This window comes from Synchiropus splendidus, chromosome 19 (genome assembly GCF_027744825.2).
Source record: "Synchiropus splendidus isolate RoL2022-P1 chromosome 19, RoL_Sspl_1.0, whole genome shotgun sequence".
Taxonomy (NCBI): domain Eukaryota; kingdom Metazoa; phylum Chordata; class Actinopteri; order Syngnathiformes; family Callionymidae; genus Synchiropus; species Synchiropus splendidus.
Genome location: NC_071352.1, coordinates 17,120,571 through 17,137,633, shown reverse-complemented (window position 1 = coordinate 17,137,633; position 17,063 = coordinate 17,120,571). Strand labels below are relative to the sequence as shown.

General features: G+C 48.1%; 3 protein-coding genes across 7 annotated transcripts; 2 read left to right on the top strand and 1 right to left on the bottom strand.

Annotated features, from left to right (window-relative positions):
- Nucleotides 1–1,894: 1,894 nt before the first annotated feature.
- pheta2 (PH domain containing endocytic trafficking adaptor 2) lies at nucleotides 1,895–4,336 on the bottom strand. Its single transcript, XM_053851154.1, has 5 exons — nucleotides 4,100–4,336; nucleotides 3,893–4,012; nucleotides 2,744–2,856; nucleotides 2,373–2,676; nucleotides 1,895–2,305 (listed from the first exon to the last, which is right to left on the bottom strand). The coding sequence occupies exons 3-5, from the start codon at nucleotides 2,822–2,824 to the stop codon at nucleotides 1,914–1,916; spliced, it is 777 nt and encodes a 258-aa protein (XP_053707129.1). The 5' UTR covers nucleotides 2,825–2,856; nucleotides 3,893–4,012; nucleotides 4,100–4,336; the 3' UTR covers nucleotides 1,895–1,913.
- A 402-nt stretch (nucleotides 4,337–4,738) lies between these two features.
- Nucleotides 4,739–8,065, top strand: cd2bp2 (CD2 (cytoplasmic tail) binding protein 2). The gene is made up of 7 exons (XM_053851106.1): nucleotides 4,739–4,779; nucleotides 5,056–5,131; nucleotides 5,370–5,508; nucleotides 6,214–6,371; nucleotides 6,433–7,015; nucleotides 7,084–7,169; nucleotides 7,510–8,065. Exons 2-7 carry the CDS (start codon nucleotides 5,060–5,062, stop codon nucleotides 7,618–7,620), a joined length of 1,149 nt encoding a protein of 382 aa, XP_053707081.1. The 5' UTR covers nucleotides 4,739–4,779; nucleotides 5,056–5,059; the 3' UTR covers nucleotides 7,621–8,065.
- Nucleotides 8,066–8,477: 412 nt separating this feature from the next.
- Nucleotides 8,478–16,918, top strand: prr14 (proline rich 14). Of its 5 annotated transcripts, none has more exons than XM_053850971.1 (11): nucleotides 8,478–8,597; nucleotides 9,722–9,820; nucleotides 9,982–10,072; nucleotides 11,216–11,360; nucleotides 11,425–11,490; nucleotides 12,639–12,679; nucleotides 12,813–15,011; nucleotides 15,172–15,310; nucleotides 15,394–15,503; nucleotides 15,569–15,637; nucleotides 15,738–16,918. In XM_053850971.1, the coding sequence occupies exons 2-11, from the start codon at nucleotides 9,742–9,744 to the stop codon at nucleotides 16,021–16,023; spliced, it is 3,225 nt and encodes a 1,074-aa protein (XP_053706946.1). In that variant the 5' UTR covers nucleotides 8,478–8,597; nucleotides 9,722–9,741; the 3' UTR covers nucleotides 16,024–16,918. The 5 variants fall into 5 exon arrangements, with proteins under 5 accessions (XP_053706946.1, XP_053706945.1, XP_053706947.1 ...); XM_053850970.1 differs by having other exon boundaries at nucleotides 12,810–15,011; nucleotides 15,738–16,917; XM_053850972.1 differs by having other exon boundaries at nucleotides 9,908–10,072; nucleotides 12,810–15,011; nucleotides 15,738–16,917.
- Nucleotides 16,919–17,063: the final 145 nt, after the last annotated feature.

The window sequence follows — 17,063 nt, the reverse complement described above, 5'->3', positions numbered from 1 at the left end:
TCACTATTGTGACACCTGTTCCTCCCCCCACCCCCCTGAAATATAAGGGATCACTTGGCAGGGTGATGGCAGCCGGCATTCCCAGGGAAACATGCCGGGAACAGCTGAGGCCGACAGAAATAGCTAAACAAACTTGGGCCCGCGCCAACGTTCCTCACTTCCCTTCCTTTGTTTTCTTAGTTTTTCATTCCAAATTTACCTTCCGGATCGGCCGCTGCTGACTTGTTAGCGCTCGTCCGCCGGAGGTTCTATTCTAGCCGCGTGAGTTTCCGTCACCACGAGTTCTTCCTCAGCATGACCTCTGACCCTCCATCAACGGCTTGTTGGAGGTTCGACCGTCCGTTGCCTCTCAGCATCACCGCAATCTTTGTCCCTATCTAAAGACATTTTTTGGTTTATTGTTTATTCCTTATTGTTTTCCTTATTGTCATCTTGTGATCTGTCCTCTCAAAAGTTTTTTTCCTTATCTTTCAAATCGCCACCATAATTGATGTTACATTTGATTTTTACATTTCTCTTTTCTAATACATTCCGCCCAATGTTGAAAGCCTGGTCATCCAGGAGAGACTCAGAGAAGCCAGATGAGGCGGCAGCTGGTCGACCGAGCAGCCACAGACGAATGACCCCGACTCAGCCAGCGGTCGCTAACAAGCCACCGCGAAGAATCCACAGCTTTTGTCGGCCGCCCGCGCCGCCACAATGTGTTTACTCGCTGCGATGGTGTGGAAGTCTCACTCAGGTCCGTCATCCATCACTTGTTGCAGGCTGGAATGTTGGAATGTGGAGAAGCTCGACGTGAACCGCCGTCGGCCTGCGGGAGCCGTAACCCGACGCTCAGACTTCACCCTCAGGTGTTGTGTCAACTGAGCCTGACAAGAAAGTGCTCCATAAATCAGAGCTGCTCTTGCGTGTTGACTTTGGCTGCTGGAGAATCTCTGTGTGGAAACAGAAGGAAACCAGCATGCGACAGCGTCTTAGTCTGGAAATAAATACTTCAATATTGATGTAATATCATCAGCTCTTTACATCATTAGTTTACTGCATTAGGATATGCTTTCACGTACATGTATTGATGACATTTCAAGAGAGAAATCAGGAATATAATAGAACTAATATCAATATTGTGGGACGTGCATTAATGATAAATTTAACTCTAAGTAAACTCACTCAAAACGTATTTATGGTTTTGTTTTCACACATGTAACATTAAGGATTATTGATTTATATAAACATTTGACTGAACTTTAGATTGAATATTTAATATATATATTTGTTATATTCTGTAGAAACCTTCAGGAACAGGGACAGAAAAAAGCGAAAACACTGAAAAAAGGAAAAATAATGTTGAAAATAAAAACATACAAAGTAAATGTAAAGTAAGAATTAATTCTAATCAAATCATCAATTGAAAAAATATGATATAAGATGCGACCGTTTTACTTCTGAGGTCAGATTCGCGGCCACTGACGTCAACAGAGTAAACGTCGCTGCCCGGCACTGTGTTACGTCATAACTCCAAACATGGTGACCCACGTTTCTTGGACGAGTCTCAAGGAAGTGGGAGCTCAAGATCTGTGACCTGACTGCGACTTCGTGTCGTCTCATCTCGTAGATTCCCTCTGAGATGGTGTTTGATATCATGTCCAGTCAGCGCTTCTAAAAATAGCGGGATATTCTTGACTCTTGATCCAGAATCTGACTCGTCGAATATTTGAAGGGAATCAAGTTGCTGCTGCGCCTCAGCTCGCAGCTCCGCCTGCAGCGCCCTCTGCTGCTCATTCGTGTTAAATACTGTGTTTTTAGTGAGCCCGTTATTTTTAGTGTTGTGTTTAATGGTGAAGCTGCAAGTGTTGCTTTATAAACAACGAGACTTGTTTTGTTTTTTGATGTTTATTCTCCATAGTTTGTGTCCTTCAGTCAAAGTCGATGAGATGTTCATCCGCCGGCTCCTCTTCCATGTGCCGGCTCCTCAGCCAGTCCTCCCGAACCTTCTGCACCTCCCGACCATAATAGTCATGAAGCTTGCCAAACTCCTCCAGTGGATCAAATTCCACAGGAGGCCACTCTCCGTACAGCGGCGCTGGTCCGTTCAGTGGAGTGACGTGAGCGTTTCTCCTGGCCCAGACCTTTGGAGACTTTCTGGTCACCACCTTTGTGGACTGTAGAACAGGGCCAGCGCTGAACCTTCTGGTCTGCTTGATGGCTGCTGGAGGAGTCTGGAGTCTGGAGGTCTGGCTCCCAGGACTGAGATCCCAGACTGGATCAAAGGAGCTGGCACCGGCAGAACCGTGACATTGCTTTGCTTCTGAGGAGAAGAAAGAAAGAAGGCGCTCTCCTCCAGTCCAGGTCTCGTCTTTCTCAGCGTCACGCACCTTGGTACTGCCTCTTCAGGTCTCTGGTGAGCAGTGACAGGTAGCAGTGGCTCGCCGACTGCAGAGTCTTGACCCAACTGTCTCGAGTTTGGCGGTCAATGGCTGCCAACCTGTAGGTCTTCAGTTGAGGAGCATCAAACACCACAGAGAAGGAGAACTCCTCGGTGCAGTCGGAGCGGCCCACAGTGCAGCCTTCCAGGACGATGAGTCCTAGCAGATGTCGGTCAGCTGGTCTCTCCTGGTAGAAGAGCAGGTTCCCCTTCAGGACAAACCAGCGTCGCTGGAACGTTTCAGTTCTCTTTTTCTGTGGAGAGATGCAGCAGCTGGGGTCAGGCTTCACATCCCTCCACATGCCTTCAGTGGTCACAGACCTTCTTGAAGAGGTAACCTTCTTTATCCACCGGGGAGGTGCAGGACAGGTAGTGAGTCAGAATCTTCTCGTGGATCTTCATGTCTGCTTTCAGTCTGACCCACCAGAACTGACCTGCACAGAGCAGACCAAACAAGAAGAGTCCAACTCATGGTACCAACCCGACTGAACCATGGCTAAACTTGACCATGGGAAAAGCCCAAACAGGCTTCATCTCAGGGTGGGATTCGATTAAAAAAAATTAATCTAGTTAATCAGAGAATTGGTGATGAATTCCTCTCAATGAATCACAGTTGAATGGTATCAGAATATTTGCCATTTTTCAATGTGAATGAATGTGGTTCATGACTGAACCAAATGATGGAGCCATACAGACATTTAAACACCAGAATATTGTTGATTCTGCCTCAGTTTGAGGATAAATCACCATGGTGACAATATTCAAGTTTTGATATCACCTGAGTTCAACTGAAGCTCTTTTAATATCTTGAAAATGTTTGTATGAGAATTTCAGTGTGATAAGAATCCCAAGTCCATTCAGAGTGGTGGAAACCCTGGACACTGTGCAGTGAAAACCAAACAGTTGCTTTGGTTCAGGGAGGGTTCCTCCATGTTTGTTGTTGTTGTTCTCATCCTAGCTGCATCAGTGGAGCAGGAACTCCTGCACTGACAGAGGGTCCCTGTTGTCTGGAGAGCACACTGTTCCGTTCAATTAAAATTAAATTAAATTGAAATATTTTAACATGTTTTTGTGGTAATTAATGAATCGCAATTGGCTCATTAAAGTTCCACCATGAGTTTCAAGTCAGATCAGATGATGAGACTGCTGGATTAAATTAAGGAAAAAAAATAGATTGGAAACTAGACTGAACCAGACCAGTCGAGCCTACAGGCTGAAACCAGACTGAGACTGAGCATCAACCTAGAAAAGGCCGGATGAGAGCCCACCTTCTCCCTAATCTTGGCCAGCTTTAACTCACACTAAACTAGACACAACTGAACCAACCCAAACAAGGTGGGCCTCAGTATGTCGGTCTAAACTGAGGCTGCATGGCAGTAATCCTGACCAGATCGACCTAATCTGGAAACAACATCTGACTGAGATTAAAACAGATCCACCGGTAGTTCAACCCATGAACAGGCGACTCACCTCTTCGCTCTTCCCCTTCACGGGTCTTTAAAGCACATAATTCTAGTTGTCGCCAAGTGATGAAGGCAGTTGTGCATCTTCAATCTCACATCACTTGTGAGCAGGTTCAGGTTTCCGCTGCTTCTCGACCGGGGTGTTGAAATATAAATAACCAAAGTCACTTCCTGGAAACTCAACTCTGACACTCGATCCCGGCGAGTCACTCACCTGAACCGAGACTTGCAGAGGCTCGCTTCTGCTTTTTGTTGTTTCGAGGTCCCGCCTGAGTCATGAGAACAAACACACTATGTTCTCCATGGTCTTCAGTGTCCTTGCGTCTATTCCGGACCAGCGCTCATCCTTTCATCCCGCAGTCACTCCAGGAATGTTGTGTGGAGAGATGCTGCAGCAGAGTCTGGATCCTTCCTGTCACGGCTGTTTCCGGGCAAGTCAGCTTCCATTCAAGGGCCCGGAGAGATATGCGACGATCCCCAGGGCCGTGCCGCATCACTGGCTCTGGACTTTACTGACCTGGACATTTCACCCGGGCTATTTGGAGATGGTTGTCTTTGGTCTTGATATTAGAGAGAAAAGTCAGGGTTATTGTTGAGTTGACCTCAGTTTTAAGTTCTAAATAAACAGCTGTCTGAAAAGATCAGTGGAACAGACAAAAGTACAGGGGATCCTCTAATCTCGACAATAGCTGATTGAAATGAATAAATAAAGGCATCATTAATCGCTGTATTTCCAGTCATAGCTCCAGACATAAATTCTTACTCTCTAAACTCCTGTTGGTGGCGTTGTTGCAACGTGAAGACCTTCCTTCTGGGCAGATGGTGGCGCTAGCGAGCTAGTAGTCGTCACCACCGTAGAAGAAGCAGCAACACCAGCGAACAAGAAAAGCACAGGTACGTTGACCGATCTTTCCACGGTTCAAATACTGCACTGTTTTAGGATTACATGTCCTTGTTCAACCCCTTTCTTTCTACTAGCAAACCGCCTTGTGTACCTTTGCGACGTCGTCGACGTTTTCTTTCAGTTGTTGAACCAGTATTTTTGCAAATGCGCCACATCTCTGCGTCTGTTAGCTCACGTGGCTAATGTTTTTAGCTTCACGATTCTCGTCAATGTTTGGATTTCTGTCTAAATAGTGAATTAAAGAGCAATTGTTTTACCTCTCTAAGCGCCATGCCGAAAAGAAAAGTCACGTTTGAGGATGGAATCGGAGAGTTTGACCTGGAAGATGCCCCCAGCAAGAAGGTAAATTGATGGGGAACCATCTGGAAACACCTGAAAGCTAAATCATTGCTTGATAAGGTCGACGACTAGAATAGTTCACTTCCATGGCGGGACATTACATAGGCTTGTTAGCTGCATCTGTGTAAGCAAACTGGCTAGAAAGTTCAAATGAGGTTTCTTGTTAGATTTCTTGACGTCGTCTGAAACTCTTGAATAAGTCGAGTTGTGAGTGGTTGAACTTGTGTCTTTTGATTGTCAGCTGTACCAGAGTTCTGAGATCCCAGGTGGACCGGGCTCCAGGTTCAAGGGAAAACATTCACTAGATAGCGATGAAGAGGACGAAGGAGAAGACAAGAGCAGCAGCAAATACAATATCCTGGACAGCGATGATGTCGATGGTCAGTAATGCATTTGCGCATGTGTGTTTGTGTAGGAGTCTTTGTTTCATCTTCATGTTTCAGTTTGTGTATGAATATGTTGACATGTGTGTCGTTTTTATACTGTTGTGTTTATTGATGTGTAATGTGTAACCAATGAGCGTATGAATGTTACATTGTTACCTTAGTACAGGCCTGGCCAACCCGTGGCTCCCGAGCCACATGCGGCTCTTTTCCCAGTTTCATGCGGCTCTTCACCAAACTTTGTCATTCCCTAAACTAAACGTATGGCATGTGTTTCACCTGTTATTCATTGTTGTGTAATTCCGTGGAGTGAAGATGCTCACACGCACAGACCGGGGCGTCATGTTATACAAGTCACACATTTCTATCTGCGTCGCTTGATATTTCAAGGAAGATCACGGTAAAAAGTATGAATTTTAAAAATACATGCACAAGAGACATACGCTGGAGGTGAACCATCAACCTTGTGACACACAGGGATGTGCTTTAACCGCTATACTGACGCTCAGTCACGTGACCAGCTGTTCAGGTTGAGCGTTACAACCAACATATTTGTAGGATGTGACTCTTTTCAGCAACAGAGTAAAACAATGTGGCTCTTAGCCTCTGACTGGTTGGCCACCCCTGCATTAGTAAATATCTTTCTGTGCGCATCGGTGTTTGAACAAATGCTGTCTCCTGAGAGTGTAACGTCTTTCTCAGGCCAGGAGGGGGCGACCATCGACTTTGACGAGGGCGTGTCCATCACACCCTTCAATTTAAAGGAGGAGATGGAGGAAGGCCACTTTGACTCTGAGGGAAACTACTTCATCAAGAAGGAGCAGCAGATCCGAGACAACTGGCTGGACAACATTGACTGGGTGAGCACAGCTGTGGTCCCACTGTACATCCACGTGGGATATTTATGTTGTCTTCCCGCAGGTGAAAATTAAGGAGCAGCCTGTCAAGCGAAAGAAGAAAGGTCTATCAGCTAAACGTACAAGAAGAGTGGGCGATGAAGATGAGGCAGAGGAAGAGAAGAAGCGAGAAGAGCAGCAGGAAACTCAAAACAGTGATGAAGAAGAGGAGGAAGAAGAGGCAGAGCCAGCAGAGGATCCTCTGGCGTCGTACTCACAACACCAGCTCACCGAAGCTTTGATCGATCTCTTGTTACCCGGTGAGACGGTGGCTGCTGGGCTCCGGCGGCTGGGAGGTCTCGGCGGGCGCAAGAAGGGAAAACTGCAGGCCGACAGCAAGGCAACGAAGGAGAGCAAGAGAGACACTGAGAAGTTGGAGCGACTGACGGCGCTGGCAGACAGGCTGGTCGCCTCCGGCATGTTCGAGATCTACCAGCAGACCTACGAGAAGCTGGCCTACCAGCTGAAGAGCATGAACAGCAAGAAGCCGGCCGTGAAGGCACAGAGAGGCGCCGGCGACGGGGAGGACGAAGATGAGCTGGATATGTTCGCTGACGAGTTCGATGAGAAGCACGGCGACAAATCAGAGAAGGAGGAACCTGACAGAGGTTGGTTTCAAGCACTTCCCAGCACCTTGAGCCTGATCCTGACTCCATTCTCCATGATCTCCCCACAGTGAGCGATGAAGTCATGTGGGAGTACAAGTGGGAGAACAAGGATGACTCGGAGGTGTACGGCCCGTTCACCAGTCAGCAGATGCAGGTACTGATCCCACTGCCCACGATGTCTGCAGATGTTCTGTCAATGCTGGAGGGATCTTCTTCAGATGGATTATCTCACACCTAACTTCACCTGTTTTTTTCCCCTCAACACTGTGTGTACTTTCACTCAACTTGTCAAACGTATCTGTGTTGTCGACACTCGATCTGCAACCTCAGCCCTGTCTGATCGTGATCCACTTCTGATGTCAACAAACAGACGTGCAGACCTGCCAGCTGTAGACAGTCAATCCCGTTACTGTTTACTCTCCATAATGAGATGAACAGCGCTTCCACCTTTCACCTCAATCTCTCCAGCTGGCTCATAATCTGTGTGTTTGCAGGACTGGGTGGACGAGGGCTACTTCAATGACGGCGTGTACTGCCGGAGGATGGACCAGGAGGGATCTCAGTTCTACAACTCCAAGAGACTGGACTTTGAGCTCTACACATAGTGGCATTTCAAGAAGATTTATGTGGAATCTCAAATCTTGTTTTTTTTTAAAAATGCATGGGATACTGGCGTGCTTTCAGAATGAATACTGAAGCAGTTTTTATAGATTTCAGCAACTGTAACAGTCAATACAAAACCATGTTGAAAGTGACGCTTGTTTCTTTGTGTTTAAAAATCAACTTTTACCGATTGACTGTTTTCCTTCTTCATTGATTTTTCAAATGATTTTCAACTGTGGCAGACCTGATGTTTCCATCACATATTCACTAGCTTTCCTAAATCATGTGAGAGACCCCTGAGCACTGTGGTGGCCACGGTGTTGTCGTTGGGAGCCATGTTTGCCTTGGAAACATGCACTTGTGAACCAGGTCTGCAGAGGATAGCACTCTCCTCAACCATCCTCTTCAGTAAGCACATCCATGAACATCATTGGTTGGCAACTCCAACATTACCGTCCAAATGTGTTTCTCCTCCACATGTTTACCTTGAGTCTCTGAAGTAAAAATACTCCTCTTTCCGCCTCCCGAATTCCTCACTATATTGTCAACAATAAAATCCACACACGTCGTTTTAAATGCTCTTCATGTAACTATCATACTACGTAGTTTTTGCGTTACCGTTTCAAATCTAAGGCGCAGAAGGAGAAGTGCTGCCTCACTAAAAACAAGTGTAGTTCATGTCGGTCCTTCGTCTTACTCGTCACGCGAGGACTTCATTCTTGGAGCCTTCCGCTCTCGCGCTCCCATTGGCTGCTCCCGCTCATCGGCGAATCAATCTCGTCTGTGATTGGTTGAGCCAGAACCCCATTTCCCCGCTTGCCCCCGAACACGCCGTGTGATTGGTCGATTCGTCCGTCCGGTTGTGAGAGTCATACAAACAGCTTCACTTGCTATAGCCACCGCGGTCGGGCGCAGTCCAGCGTGCCTTGTTTACGTCGAGGTGGAGTTACGGTCCGCTGGTCCTGCCAGAACACGTCCGGTAAGTTTGCTGCGCGGAACCGAGTCGGGTCGCCGGTTACGGAGGGAAGTGCTCCCGTCTGAGGGTGCGCGTGGACCGTGGAAGCCACGACCGCTCCTGGCTACGGCTAATCCCTGGTGCAGGAATACTGTATGGGGCTGGATTTAGCTCGTTCAGGCTACTCACATGGCGCTAGTTTGTCTTCAAACTCTGTTCATTTAAGTCCATAAACTATGTAAAATGTATAGTCATAGAAAAACCGCGCAGAAAACCATGGTCAATTGTCACCGGAGCGTGAAGTGGGTAATTCTAAAAGGGGGGTCGTTTCCAGCAAGTAGACTGTACTAACATCTCAGATGCACGGCGTGAGAACCGATAAATCCCATAATCCTGGATCAAAAATAAAGAAGAAGAATGATGTTCTCCTCGTACCCCGCGGGTGACGTGTAATGTATGGACCACCAAAGAGTATCGGCATGAAATTTGCTCACAATAACAAATGACGTCACTGTTTCCACTGTCCTGGTTATGATATTATATGTGCTTAAAAATAGTGCGTTGATGTACCTATTTTGTGCTTCAACACAGTGGGGGCACTTTCTTTTAACCAGTGAACACGCTGAAACATGTGACATCTAAGAACCAGCGTTGCTATTTTGGAGTAAATATTTCTGTGTGCAAGCTGACGTCAGATAGGATTTGTTTGTCTGGATATTTTCATGTTTTCACTGACCCACAACCTGAGGGGTCAACAGAAAGTTCACAACTGTGGAGAGAAAATGAGACTCGGTGAAACTATACTGTCTTCTTTAGCCACAAACCATCGTCATGCTTCATTGGTGATTTGTGACTTGAGTTTTCCACCAATCCAGACTGGAGAACTATTTTCTTGGCTCATTGTGCTATTGTTTTTGGTGGCTGTATTTGATGTAATGCACTTGACCTCAGCACACAGACACATTCCTTTGAACTGGACCCGACCCAAATATGGGCGCAAGCACAGTGTGGTAGATCCTGGGTCACATCAATATGAATCTCAGTGATAGCTAAAAACGTTGCTCTCAGATTGGTGTTGGAAATCTAGTTGTCGATTGATCATTCAGTGGCTTGACATGACAGAAACTGATGGTGTCATTGTCCACCAGATTGAAAAAGTACAACGCTGATGACTGAAACGACAACAACAAACATCTGCATGTCTGCACTGCTTGTTCCGTGCCACACAAAGTGCCAAGCTCTAATACGTAAGTGAAGCCTTGTTTTCTACTGGCCCAAATGGTCTCTGCATGTTTCCCTGCACTTTTGTCATTTTCCAGCTGTTGTTCACACAGAGGCAGACAAGGAGTGAGTGTGACAGAGAGGGCGGGGATGTTGACCCATCCCTCTGACTCGCTCCCTCACCTAGGTTTTCTCATGGATGAAGATGCTCTCCCCACAATCCCCTTGTGTAGTGCACCTCCACCACTTCACCTTCCCCCTTCCTCCATCACTCCCAGGTATAGTCTTCCTCACACCTTCTGCTTTCAGTTGCTCATTTTCACCCTTTTGTGACCCTCCTTTGGATTAAACTGGGAGCCAAAGCTTTGAGATGAAATGTCGGGAGTTGATTCTTATCAATTGTTTCTTATTTGAAGCACATTCAAACCTGACGAATGAGAAACCAAAATGTTTTACTGGGGAGATGGAGAGTAGCAGTGTGCTAACAAAGTTAAGAAGGTCTGCGTTTCCCAGTGAGAACTTCAGACATGAGTCACGTTCCAGTGAAGTGTTACAGTTGGAGGTGGGAAAATGACTTCACACTTGCTAGTGCTAGTGAAGTACCAGACCTTTTGGAGAGAAAGAAAGTGATGCTTTTGTTTTTTCGTCAGTGAAGTGGAGAAGTGTTTTTCTAGATCGAGCATATAGCGGCACTGTCTTCATTTAATGGAGATATAATCTAGTGCAGAGCTGGGCAATTAAATTTCATCTGAGGCCACATTACACAGTGACAGTTGTCAAGGCAAAATTGAATTGAACTTGGATTTTGTGACTGTAGCATTATAAAACAAGGTGAAAACAGGAAAAAATGTGCTATGCCATGATGTTGTGAGCATAAAATGTTTCTTTTTATATAAAAATTCCCACTGTAAATCACATAAGCACTTTTTTACCTGGTATTTTTTCCACTTTCTTTTGACATTAAATTTGATTGTTTTTATTTCCAATATTCAATTCAGTAATTCAGTTTAACTATTATTAGCTGTGAAGAAGGTGAGTGGAGAGATGAAAACCTAAAAAAATAGCAATGACTGACAACAATAATAACTTTTTTGTTTTGGTCTGACTTCATGAGGGCCACATTCGTCTGGCCTAGTTCAACTGGTTTTGCTCTACAGATGATGATGATGATGATGATGATGATGGTGGTGAGGATGATGATGGGTGTTCTCATATCGTGTATCTTCTTCAGAATCAACTGTAAAAAGACTAAACAAGTCACTGGACAAGGCAGCACACACACATTTGTCTCCATAAACAAGTGCCTTATTTCTGGCGTCCATTAGTTTAGACAGCAGTTTCCTGCTCTGTGTTTTGCTGGCGCTCCAGTGTCCAGCTGAGTTGGTTTGTGTGTCTAAATTCCCACTCTGTCTCACGTCCAGCTGTGTGAATGATGGGATATCTGGCAACAGAAGAAGCGACTGCATTCAAGAGATCAGCTCTCAGACTCCCACAAATCAGGAAGACGCCACAGAAGAAGGAGCCCGTCAGAAACCGACCTCACACACTCAGGACGCCGGCAACATGGTGAGCTAGCGGTGTCACGCCACTGTCTTCATGTTCATCCACCTAATCCTTGTCGGTCCGGCAGGTGCAAGTGTCGGAGTCAAAGCACCCACGAGTGGAGGGCAGCGACGGGCAGCCGGCAGGAAAGCAGGTCAGTCCACTCCTGACTGTGTCTCTGACAGCTTGTTGACGTCGCGCCGGTGTGACGAATCCCACGGAGCAGCTGCTGCAGCGCCGCCTGCTTGTGACAACACTGGAGTCCTGCACGCTGAGCTGGTGTCGGGGTTAATTGACTGATCGTAATCCTCCTTCACGGTCTGCTGCGTCCCACACAGGCGGCCACTGTAGTCATGTGACCCACTGCACAAGACGCACGTGCGCTTCATTTAAGAACGCTGCTTGCAGATGAGGGTTTCACATTAAGCCAAAACACTTTTAATTAATCAATTAATCTTGATCTTGATCATCAGGAATTTCGGCTGATTATCTTTGTGTTGGTCCTTCCTGTTTGTCAGGATCTCCAACATGAGTCACTGGGTGAGAGCTCAATGTTGAACATCCCAAACCATAGTCGCCCATAAAAGATGATGTGCAAGGAGACGTTTATGAACCTGTAATGTCTCAGTCTCCCAGTATGTTTCACCAAAAAGACCCCAAAAGCCTAATAGTTCAAGTAATGCTCATAAAGTTCAGACTCTCAGAAGAGGGAGAAGTGTTTTGGTGGCATCAGAAAGAAGGATCTGACTGTCCACACCTTTTTTTTGTCGCATACATTCCCCCGATGATAATGTCCACCAGGTGTGGCTCTCATTGTTCTTACCAGTCACTCCTATTGACAACCTTCGCGTCGTCATCTCTGACTCTTCTAGCTCTCAAAGGATCTATACTGTCCTTCAGAGCTTCACTCTTGCTGCTGTTCTGATGTCACTGTTGTCTCCACCATGCAGGTGCTCTCTTCTTCGCCTCCTTCATCTGTCTGTAGCCAAAACGTTTGATTTATTCAACAGTTGTTTTATTGTCAACAAATCCACTTTGTTTCATTCATTCACTCCTCACTTGAATTTGCTGTTGAATATTGTCAACTCAACTCTCCTCGATTTAAATCTCTGAGTGTTTAAGTTTCTGGAACCGTCCTGACTCGGACTAACTGAGTCTTGGCTCCAGGCAGGGTCTTGTGGTGGTGCAGGTGCGACTCTCGCTGTGCTTTTGTGATGGCGGCCGACATCAGATGGGGTTGTCTTGTCAAAACTCTTAAGTTTGATGTGGCTGATCGAACACAAATCTCTTTGACTCCTGCAGGGCGGATTGGACTTCGCTGCTGCAGCCAAATGTCAAAATAAGTAAGTATCTGTTGTTCAAGGTTGAACCTGGGTCACTTTTTTTTGTGAATCCCAGAAGGTCTTCTTGAACATCAGACTTCTAAATTGTATTGTACTCCGTTGTTTGACAACTGGTTGCGTGTCGTTCCAGAAGAGAAGGCCTAGAACGTCCAAATATGACGCCGCCTCTTTTTATCACCGAAAACTTAGAAAGGCAGCTTGTCTGTGAGGAGGAGCTGGTCGATGCCGACACGGACACACCTGCTGTGCCGTGCCCCCGTGACGTCAACCTGCAAGAGTTGGACACCACCGTGGCTGCCAAGGGATGGGTGATCGGGCCGCTCTTCCAGTCGCTCAAGTCCAAAATGGCCAGCTTCACAGAAATAGTCATGAGTCCTGCCAAACTCTTCCGACCCACCAGCCCCACCTCGACCCAGGAGGGGTCACCTGAAAAAGACTTGACGGAGGAGAAGCCCGTGGACGATCAAAGTTTCTGGTCTCCGGTTGGACTCGACCTTGGAAGCGAAAGGTCGCTCTGCTCGCGGAAGCTTGCATTTGACGTGGATTTGTCACCAAGCAGTGACCAGCCTGAAGCGATGGAACCGAAGGAGAACTCGGAGCCTTCGCCCAGTCCTCCGCCGCTGATTAGCTCCGATCAAGTCACGTCCTCCGAACCTTTTGTGTCTCCAGGTGCCACTGAGGAAGGCCGTCCCCCAATCAAGCTGGTCCTCGGTGATCGGCAGCTTAAACCATTGCAGAGGAAGTGTGCACTGTCCAGATCACTTCAACAGGGAGTGGACAAGTCAGACCTGGAGGTGAACTTTGAGCTGCGTTCTCAGAGGTGTCTGGTCAAACAGAAGAGTGCAGACTCGCCGTCCTGCCACTCTCAGCCGACTGTGGTGACCGTCCATGAGGGAGATGAGTTTGATGGCCTGCACCGACCAAGCCTTCGGAAGAACAAGGCTGGATCGGTTTCTGCGTTGCCCAATTCCAAAAGGACTTTAAAAGGTTCTCACGAGGTGACGCAAAGAAAAAGACTGAAAGTAGATGATGCAAAAACATCTGTCAGTGAAGCTCCCAGACGAACAAAACCACAGAAGAAGAAAGTTGTGTCACCAGATTCTACATCTGGCAAGGCGGTGAAGCCAGAGAACACATCGTCGAGGCCAAAGAATAAGAAGGATGCTCCTTCCTGTGTGACCATTCCGTCGCAGGATGAAAGCAGAGACGAGTCTGAGATCAAGCCGAGGCGCGGCAGACAGAAGAACAGTGGCCCCTGCAGGAGCCTTACCGCAGGAAGGGATGCTGAAGTGGAGCTATGTGTACCAAGTCAGCTGAAAGTCCTGAACCAAATGAAGCCTCAAAAACGGAAGTTGCTGAACCAAGCGACATCGATTTCTACCTCAGTTGTGGAGCCCAACTTGATTTCAGCTGACCCACTGAAAAAAGTGGACGATCCAAAGTCTGAAGTCAGCCAGACAGCCAAGAAACCCAAGAAGGAGTCTCGGGTGGCCGTAAAGAGCTGCAGCGGTGAAGGAGAAGTTAAGTCTCAAAAGCCTGTCGGAGGCGGACTACAGAGGGGAGGCAGGCCGAAAGTGTTGTCCGAACCCGTTTATTTTGAGATGACTCTCTTGTCCGACTGCCACGTGACGCTCAGAAAGAACAAAGAAGCGCCTGTTGCCTCAGTTTCACCTGACTCATCGGTGACTGGTGTGGACAGGCCCAACAGACAGCAGGGGAGGTCAAAGAAAGCAGGGCTCAAAAGCACTTCAGCCGACGAGCAGGTGAGCAGTTCGCTCACGCTGGATGATGTCCGCCTCCCTTCGTCCAAGGAAGGAGCTTTTCCCAGCCGTCTGTCGCGCAGCTTCTCCTGCCCAGAGATCCCATCGCTCTGCTCCAGAGACTTGCCGTGGACTTCTCTGTCACAGAGAAGGGCCCAGTCTTCCATCCAGCTCCAGACCCCCCACAGCTTCGTCACTCCTCCAACAAACAAGGCTGTGCGCCGAACACGCCGTCACACCGTCTGCAGCCTGGAGGTGGAGCGGGAGATCGCCCCGCTCTGCCTGCGCAAGGAGGTCTACCCGTCCAGACGCTCGATACCGTACGACAAAGCCACCCAGCACCTCCCTCCGACTCTGGCGCTTTCTCCCACTTCCTCCCTCTCGGCGCTGGCTTCCTGTTTCCTCTCAAGTCCCCTGGCCTTCATATCAAGGAAGGCGGAGAGCAGAGAAGGCTCTTGTCACATGACTTCGCCCACCTCTTCATCGACCTCCTCGCCTTTGTCCTCCGTCTGGCTGCTCAGCGGGTTCCTCCCAAGGTCGGACTCTGGTCCTTCACTGGACTCCAACAGCAGGTAAGAAACCATATCTAGTGTAATGAATCCACCTTCAACCAAACAAATAACGTGACTAGAATTTGACTGAGTCACATAACTCAGGTGTGCGGCAGTGCCCCCCAATCCCCCAAGTGTACCAGCATTAGCATCTACAACACTGTGTGTGTGTGTTCTCCAGTGCGAGTCCTCTGGAGACGCCGGTGGAGAGAAGACCCCAGAGTGAGGAGGACGAGGGAGAGAACACATGTTCCTCCAGTCAGGAGTTTGAAGACGCTGCACTGAGAGAGGAGAAGTCTCTCTCTGACTCAGAGATCAAGGTGCGACTCACTCAGCCACCCACCCACCCACCAGCAGCTCTGTGCAGATTCGACCTTCATCCTGACCTTGTATGACGTCACAGGCGGTCCAGACCAGCAAGGGGCGAGGGAAGGTGTCGTCGATCCGTATTCGGAAGGCTCTGCCCAAACCCCAGAACAACCTGACTCCGATGGGCCTCCCCAAAACTGTCAGGTCAGATTTGGAATTTTCTTTGGTTGGAGGTACAGTCCCAAAACCATGACTCTTGGTCCCAACAGGGTGAAGAAGAAGGAGTTCAGTCTGGAGGAGATTTACACCAACAAGAATTTCAGCCAGCCACCAGAGAGGTGAGCGCGACGTCTCACTCCTTCTGCCTGGCTTCCACCCACACTGTTCAGTTCCTGTGGAACTGAAACTGTCTGCTTCACCCTCCACTCTGTCTTGCAGCCGCCTGGAGACCATCTTCGAGGTCCCGCTGAGCCGTCGCAATGGCCTGGAGTCCAGCTTTGGCCAGAGGCGGATGAAGCGGTTCGTGGAGTTCCCTGAACTGGGCCAGGTCCGGAAAGCCAAGAAGCCGCTTGTGGGCGTTGGGAAGTTGGGCACCTCGAGGACCAGACGAGGAGGATTCGCTAAAGACACTCCCCCTGTGGCGGCTCAGGACGCCGAGTCGCTGCTGTGCGCCAAACTGGACCAGCTGCGAGTTTGGCTGACCATCGACCAGACGGACAGTTGACATCTGTTGACCCCTTCACTTGACTTTTGGCAGCGCTGGATCCACAGTTCTAGACTCTCACTTGACCAGCATCATCCCGAGCCAGGCAGCTACTCTCGACACCAGCACCATGAATGTGACCACTGAGGCTGCGAGACGCCGACTGAACTTCCCTGGTTCTGATCCAGGCAAACACACGTTTGATATTTCATCATCGAGTCTTCAGCTTGGATTTCAGTGTGTGTCTGTGGGAGACTGAGAGTTGTGAACATTGTGAATGTCCCAGTGTATGAATGTGCTCCCGACCCGTGTTTTAGTGTTTGCACTTGTGTGACTGCACACTTGGTGTGTGCTTGTACGTCTGTCAGTGTGCGTGTGAGGCGGTGGTGCGTTCACAGGAGAATTATTGAGTTGAAATGTTCAGACATCCTCAAACATTTGAGCAGGTCAGCTCCAGGTCCGTGCAGCCGTCCGGGACTTGCTTGTCCAAATGTGAAGGAAAGTGGAAGCACTTGCCCTACAGCGCTCCCATGTTGTCGTGCCATGATCTGCTACTTCACTCACCGACGCCTTAGTCACTGTCATGTTGACAAACCACTCGAAGCACAAGACGTTTTATAAAAGATTTATTATTAAACTGTACAAAGGTCTGTTCAGCTCCACTGGTGTGAACGGCGTCCAGCGCAGCACTGCTGGGTTGCTTCCTCTGCAGACTTTCAACGCTTGTTAATTTATTTTGGTTTTGTTCTTAGTCTGCATTAAAGGCTGGCGGAAGACAAATCTGATTGATATAATATATAATCCATGAACGTGTGTGACGTCATTGTGTCTTTTATAGTCGCCATGTTCCGAGTTTTAATGTTCAAATTGGAAAGTTAATAAATACGTCTGTTGAGGATCTCTTGTCGTGTTCTGTGGGCAGAACTGCCGTCTAAAGGTCCAGTCTGTACAAGGTGGAGTGGCCTCCCATGATGTGCCGGGTTACACGTCCCGTGAGGTTCTTCCAGACCCAAGCCACATGATGCAGTCGTCATCTCGCCTCCCGCCGCAGTCAATCATTC